We start from the raw sequence: 8,062 nt of genomic DNA on the forward strand, positions 1-8,062 counted from the left end.
CTTACAATGAATAAAACCCAGTTAGAATAAAAGCTTAGATTTATGAAATCTCTTTCACATTTTGAGGCACTTTTCAACCAATCTATAGTCACACATAGCATTTACATATAGTGGCCACTTAATTAGGTACACCTGCTCATTAATACAAATAACTAATCAGCCAATAATGTAGCAGCAACTCAATGCAGAAGAACATGCAGATATGGTTAAAACGTTCAGTTGCTGTTCGGACCAAGCAGCAGAACGAGGGTGTGATCTAAGTGACTTTGACCATGGATGATTGTTGATGCCAAATTGGGTAGTTTGAGTATCTCAGAAATTGTGGATCTCCTGGGATTTTCATGCGCAACGATCTCCAGAGGTGTGAAAACCAAAAAAAAAAACTGAAAATCATCCGGAGAGCAGCAGCTCTGTGGGTGAAAATGCCTTGTTAATGAGACAGGTCCGAAGCAATTGTCCAGACTGGTTCAAGCTGACAAATAACCATGTGTTTCAACAGTGGTAGCAGAAGAGCATCCCTGAATACAAAACACATTGAACCTTGAAGTGGATGGACTACAGCAGCAGAAGACCATGAACACACTTTCAGTGGCCACTTAATAAAGTGAGCACTGAGTATGTAACATACTATCAATTCCTGTACAGAAATGTCACTTTGTGATAACAAGCAGATAATATACTTTAGGTAGTGCACTTTAGTCACAGGACAAATCACTAGAATTTCTTGGTGGCCAAACATTTTAATTCCATTGCCCACTCACATTCCAACATGCCAGTCAACTGCCTCCGCTACTGCTTCAACGAGGCTACTCTCAGGCTGCAGGAGCAACACTTCATGTACCGTCTGGGTAGCCTCCAACCTGATGACGTGAACGCCAAATTCCCAAACTTCCGGTACTTTCTCCTCTATCCCCTCATCTCTTTACCATTCCACATTCTTGATCCACTCTATCCCTTTTTCTCTCAACTGTCCATCACCTCCCTCTGATATCCCTCCTCCTCCTCTTTCTCCCATGGTTCACTCTTCTCTCCTACCAAATACCTTCTTCTGAAGCCCTTCACCTTTTGAACCTATCACTTACCAGCTTCTCACTTCATTCCCTCCCCTCCCATCCACCTATCTTCCCCCTTAGCTTGTCTCCTTCTCCTCCCCTTCCCATTTTCTTATTGTCTTCTTCCCCCTTCCTTTCCAGTCCTGTTAAGTGTCTCAGCCTGAACTGTTGCCTCTTTATGCAACACCTAATTTGCAATACTTAAGTCTCAGCCTAGTTTATGTGATCAAATATATCTACCGATATTTGGATATACAATCTTCTGTCTCGGTTGAGTGTAACAACACTGAATGATGACCTACATAGCTTGAACCAGGATTGAATACTAATGGGATCCATTATGTAATTCCCATGTCTTCAAGCATATTTGTCACTTTTCTTTATAAAGTGGAATAGTGGTGGGTTCAGACAGTGCTTCTGCTGGTGGGAATGCTGGGATCTGTTCAATCAGTGAACTACAAGCATTGCCTCTTGGCAACAGTTTTCAGGGATGAATGTTGTCTGTTGATCAAAATGGAAATAAGGATGTTGGGTCTGGGAAGGAAATATTTTTCACTTTAGTTATCCTAGCTGCTTCAAGAACTCTCAAATGTTGAATTATAGAACTCACAAGGGACCCTGACTAGCTAGATAGATGATATAGGTTTGAATATCAAATTCTGTTGGTTTCATATTCACTTCATTGCTACCAACATCAGGAGAGCATCTTCCTGAAGAGAGCATACTCAAACCTGGGAGTAATCTGCTCTGACAGATCACTGAACTTTGAGTTCATTACACTCCATGAGAGTTTTCAATGTTAACCAGACCATATTTCACCACGAATCAGGATTCATTCATAAAAGCTTCAATAAAATCCCCATTTAGTCATAGTCACAGTCATACTTTATTGATCCCGGGGGAAATTGGTTTTCGTTACAGTTGCACCATAAATAATAAATAGTAATAGTAATACTACTATTAGTAAATAGTAATAGTCATGGAAATAATAAATAGTAATAGAATAGTAATAGGAAAATAGTAATAAACAGATAAATAGTAATATGTAAACTATGCCAGTAAATTATGAAATAAGTCCAGGACCAGCCTATCGGCTCAGGGTGTCTGACCCTCCAAGGGAGGAGTTGTAAAGTTTGATGGCCACAGGCAGGAATGACTTCCTATGATGCTCTGTGCTGCATCTCAGAGGAATGAGTCTCTGGCTGAATGTACTCCTGTGCCCACCCAGTACATTATGTAGTGGATGGGAGACATTGACCAAGATGGCATGCAACTTGAACAGCATCCTCTTTTCAGACACCACCGTGAGAGAGTCCAGTTCCATCCCCACACATCACAGGCCTTACAAATGAGTTTGTTGATTCTGTTGGTGTCTGCTACCCTCAGCCTGCTGCCCCAGCACACAACAGCAAACATGATAGCACTGGCCACCACAGACTCATAGAACATCCTCAGCATCGTCTGGCAGATGTTAAAAGGACCCAAGTCTCCTCAGGAAATAGAGACAGCTCTGACCCTTCTTGTAGACAGCCTCAGTGTTCTTAGACCAGTCCAGTTTATTGTCAATTTGTATCCCCAGGTATTTGTAATCCTCCACCATGTCCACACTGACCCCCTGGATGGAAACAGGGGTCAACAGTACCTTAGCTCTCCTGAGGTCTACCACCAGCTCCTTAGCCTTTTTCACATTAAGCTGCAGATAATTCTTGCTCACACCATGTGACAAAGTTTCCTACCGTAGCCCTGTACTCAACCTCATCTCCCTTGCTGATGCATCCAACTATGGCAGAGTCATCCAAAAACTTCTGAAGATGACAAGACTCGGTGCAGTAATTGAAGTCCGAGGTGTAAGGTGTAATTTACAGAGCTTCACTCAAAATGCAGGGTCAAAATTGTACATAATGTGAAATGTTAATAGATGTGCGGACATGTATTTTTAATATGGCTTGATGGGATTTCTCAGTGAAGATGAATGTGCTTTTGACCTAAATGATTGAGTAGACTTTTTTTAAATTAAAAAAACTGTAGTATCTGTCAGAGGAACAATGGATAACTATTTCACACAGATGTAGACAAAGTTGTGAGAGAAGGCAAGGCAAGAAACTACTATGCCATACATTTTGATGAATCTGGAGTTAAGTAACAAACTGAGCACATAATTTGGAGTTTTGTTTTTAAATACTGATCATAGCTTAACTGAACTTAATGACAGGATCACCTTGTACAAATGGGACACAAAGACTTTTCCTCCAAAACTGGACTTATCAATCATGAAGAGCCCTGACTTGGGGAAATGATCTGTAATCCAACCTATTTGCAGTGAGATCCTAAACAAAAAATATTCTCAATCTTAACTTTTTCCATCCATCATTCAAATCTCTCCTTTCTACATGCATGTATTACACCCTCTACCAACATCACACCATAGCTATATGTCAACTGCAAGATGCCATACAACAGTTCACTTAATTTATTTTGATAGAGTGTTGCACTCAGAACTTCTGAACAGGAAGAGAACAAAGAATATTATACAGCTTCATTCATCTTCATATTTCCAACCACACAGTGTACATTGGTGGTATAGTGGTTAGCGCAATGCTTTAGAGTGTTGAGGATTAGCATTCAATTCCTGCCACTCTCTGTAAGAACTGTGTTCTCCCTGTGATTGCGTTTCCTCTGGGCATTCGCTCCAGTCTCCTCCTACATTCCTAACAGATAACGGGTTAGGCTTTGTAAATTGTGTGCATGCTACATTGGCACTAGAAGCATGATGGATGAAGCATTTTTTGCAGCTAAATTTTGTTTGTGCTAAAATAGAAGAATTTCCTAACAAATATATAATGACCAAGATGATCTTGCTGTAGTCACTTCCAAGATGTCTATCAGCACCAAGATTTTTCAGGAATCCCACACACACATCTCCTCAGTTTTGCAAATGTATTGCCACTCCATTCTCCACTGTTGTGCAAAACTATACACCAGCAAGGCAACCCCATTTTTTTTTTACATTTAAGATGTCATAAAAAGATTGTCTGACTGGAGAGCATGAGCAGAAATTAACCAAACACAAAAGAACAGGTGAAGAGAAATTCAGTGGGTAAAAGGCTAAATTAGGATTGAGACATTATGGAAGGAGAGTGAGGAGAAAGAAGAGGGAAACTAGAGGAAAGAGACAGTGGAAAATTAAAACAAAACAGCAAGACAATAAGGAAAATGGGGAACTGGAAGGGAAAGGCAATGAATAGGAATTTAACACGGAAATGAGCGACTTGAGATGGAAGTGGCAGGAATACAGAGGGAACCAGACAGGAAAGGAAAGAGATAGGAAGTATGGAATAAGTGCAGGGAAAAGGATGGAGAGAACAAAGATAGCACATAAGAGGAGAAACAGAAAAAATGAGAATGACTATGGCAAGATGTGAAACTGAAAAGAGAGGCTACATAGGGAGAAGTTGGGCAGAGATTACAAGGAAGTAAAAGCAGAAAGCAAAAACAGAAATGCCGAACTGTAACAATAAATTCATGATCTATGGGAACAGCAAAGCAAGGCAAACTACAGAAATTAAGAGGAATAGATAGTAGATAAAGGCCAGGTAACTGCAAGAGGGATAAAGACACTGGAAATACCAACAGTGTGGAATGATGGAAAGAGCACTAGCTCATCGAATAACTGTGTAACACACGAAAGTTGCTGGTGAACACAGGTGGGGGAGGGGGAGATCCAAAATGATAGGAAAAGACAGGAGACCCTCCCACTTGCAAATCTCTTACTAGCTCTTCTTTCAGTTAGTCCTGACGAAGGGCCTCGGCCCAAAACGTCGACTGCACCTCTTCCTAGAGATGCTGCCTGGCCTGCTGCGTTCACCAGCAATTTTTGTGTGTGTTGCTTGAAATTCCAGCACCTGCAGATTTCCTTGTTTGCGTTTTTAAGAACAATTGTGCAAGTTGGTTGGGCTGAAAGCCCCAACTCGGCACTGAAAAATTCTGTGTACAAATAATGCAATGAGAAACGAGGACTGAGAAGACAAAGTGGTAAGCTGAACAGAAAGTACAATGTAGGAGACTCAAATAGGGGGTGCTAGGGTGGTGTAGCAGTTAGTGCGACCCTATTACAATTCAGAGTTCAATTCCAGTGCAGTCTGAAAGGAGTTTGTACTTTCCCCTTGTGCGTAGGTTTCCTCTGGGTGATCTGGTTTCCTCCAACAGTCCAAGTCCTACTGGTTAGGAGGGTAACCAGTCACTGTAAATTATTCTGTGATTAAAAAGGTGGGTAGTGTTAAAAATGTGGGTTGCTGGGCAGTGCAGCTTGTTGGGCTGGAAGGGCCCGTTTTGCTCTGTATCCCCAAATACATAAAAAGAGAACAAAGATGAATTGGAGAGGCGAGGCAGTGGGGAATAAATAATGGAGTAGCCAAGAGAAGATTACAAATGAAAGAGAAACAATGGAGAGACAGGAGGCTGTTGATGCTGGAATCTGGAGCCATGACCACCTGCTGGGTGAATTCAGTGAGACAGGCAGCATCTGGAAGGAATTATCAATGTTTTAGCTGAAAACCCTTATTACATCACAACATGTGGGAGCAGACAACACAGACAGCTGGACATAGGAGATGATGTAAAAGTGGAACCATGAATTAAACGAGAGGATTAATATGAAGGGAAAAATGGACAAAATTTGACGAGTAAATTGAGGTGAAAAGTAAGACAGATAGGAGTATGGGGTAAAACAGAGTAAAGGGAGCTTAAAAAGGTCGAAGGGAAAAAATAAATCAAGATGGTAAAAAGTAAAAACATGAAAAATAGATGCTGAACAAGAATGGAAATTAGGGCAAAGGTTAAGGTCTGGGGAGGGGCAGGGTGAAAGGACTGAGCTTCGGGAAAGGAGGGCAGCATTCCCTTCAACACTTAAGTAAATTGCGAAAAAAAACTTCGACTCCCAGTTTTTCTAAACGTGGATTCATCACCATGGAATGTATAGGGATGGATACAGGGAGAAAGAAGTGCTGACTGGGTGGAGTGACTAACTAGTGGTTAGAGGTTATTAATACCTGCAGCCTTTTCAGCAAAAAGAGATGCATCCCAGCAAAATATTTTTTTTAAAAAAACGCCTTTGTAAGTTAATTTATAGTTATTTTGGTTCTCTGGAGACAGAGCTCAAGAAACACAAATATCTCCGTGTGACTGCGATATGTTCCATAAAACTGAGCTCTCCCCCCCCCCCAACCTAATAATCACAGGTCATCAAGTTCCACAAATTTCTCCCGTTTAAAATAATTCTGAGGTTCACGTCTTTCTGAAAAGTTTATTCATTAACATGCATTTTACAAGCGTGAGTATATTTGCACTGAAACGAATCCCTCCGTACAGCCCTCCTTCAGACTATTTTCTTGCAACTCATTTGTTAAAGTATACATTCTGGAAGTACATAGAAAGCATTGGATTTGCGACTTCACGCAATCCCCCCGCCCCCCACCCCCAGTGTATCTATAATGCACTTGCAGCAACGTCGCTTTCTGCATGAGACGCCGATATCCAACGTAAAGGCACAAACCCCGGGTTATCGGCATTGTCCCGGATTCACAGAGTAAGGGGCCGCTTAAAAAAAAACAACTCAAAAGGGGAAAACCGGCAGGGAATCACGGAACAAATACAAAAATCACAATCAAACAATACTTTGCTACTATATCTGGTGAAATACGTTAGACTAATACATACACATGCATGCACACTCACCACCAAGTTACTTTTTGTCTTATGAATTTAACAATACGTTGAACGGAAAAAAAGAATTCAATATAAAAGGACAATAAAATCATTCCACAGTGGCGTCCTCAGGGGTTCAAACATGCTGTGAAACCCCGGAGGGCGGCCGCTGACTAATGGCCCTGTCACACATAGTCCTTCCTGTCGTACCCACTGTGACCTGTGGACCTGGCGGCAGAGTAGGCCACTCTGGAAGGCGTGTACTTGGTATCCTTCGGGGGACAGGAGCAGCAGAGCAGAGCCCCTCCGAGCATCAGCAGACCCGATGTTCCCCATCCGATGTAGAGGGAGGCGCCAAGTTCTCTCTTCTGGGCCTCGGTGACCAGCGGGTTGTAGAAATCTCTGATGATGGTGTTCGCTGACCAGGACACCGGGATCAGGATCAGCACTCCACAAAGTATGAAGATAATTCCAGCCACAATCATAACCTTGGCTTTGGTCGCCTCATCATCAATACAGTTGGTACACTTGGCACCCACGATGGAGATGAGGATGCCCAGGACTCCCAACACAATGGCGATGATGGTCAAAGCTCTGGAAGCCTGGAGATCTTGCGAGAGCGCCAACAGGGAGTCGTACACTTTACACTGCATCTGCCCGGTGCTCTGAACAATGCAGTTCATCCAAAGACCTTCCCAAATGATCTGCGCCACCACGATGTTACTTCCAATGAAAGCGGTCACCCTCCACATAGGTAGGGCACAGGCTATAATGGCTCCCAGCCATCCGATCACTCCCAGGGATAATCCCAGGATTTCAAGTCCAGCATTAGCCATTTGTCTTCGAAACCGTTGCTCTTAGCAAACTTCCCAGAAACTATGGTGCTCGCCAGCCGCGCTCCTTCTCTGCTTCACTTGTTGCAGCGAGAGAAGGTTTCCAATTGGAGCAGTCTCCGCATTGTGACCGCGATTACCAATCAGCAGCTGGGCGGCCGGGGCGGAGTCAGCCGGAGCTCAGGTGCAGCCGGTAGGGCTAACGGATCATTGAGCAGCTTCTGCTCGTTCCATTTCGGAAGTGAAACCCTCCCACCCTTTAATGCGCAGCACCTGTTGCCAACCCTCTGGCACATTTTGAAACCCTCGTCTCAGTCTGACCCAGGACGAGATCCCGAAAATTTGTTTTTAATAATAAAAGTCCTCCTCGCCGCCCCTCCCCCACCTTACTCCTGTTGCAGGTGCGGGTTGGCTGCTGTGTCCCCGGAGGACTGTAACCTTACTGCCCATTGCCTCAGCTACCGTACGTGCGCA

General features: G+C 43.1%; 1 protein-coding gene across 1 annotated transcript; it reads right to left on the minus strand.

Moving 5' to 3' along the window:
• Positions 1-6,340: 6,340 nt before the first annotated feature.
• Positions 6,341-7,724, minus strand: LOC140187526 (claudin-4-like). Its single transcript, XM_072242886.1, has one exon. The coding sequence runs from the start codon at positions 7,589-7,591 to the stop codon at positions 6,941-6,943; it is 651 nt and encodes a 216-aa protein (XP_072098987.1). The 5' UTR covers positions 7,592-7,724; the 3' UTR covers positions 6,341-6,940.
• Between the last annotated feature and the right edge of the window lie 338 nt (positions 7,725-8,062).

This window comes from Mobula birostris, chromosome 25 (genome assembly GCF_030028105.1).
Source record: "Mobula birostris isolate sMobBir1 chromosome 25, sMobBir1.hap1, whole genome shotgun sequence".
Lineage (NCBI taxonomy): Eukaryota > Metazoa > Chordata > Chondrichthyes > Myliobatiformes > Myliobatidae > Mobula > Mobula birostris.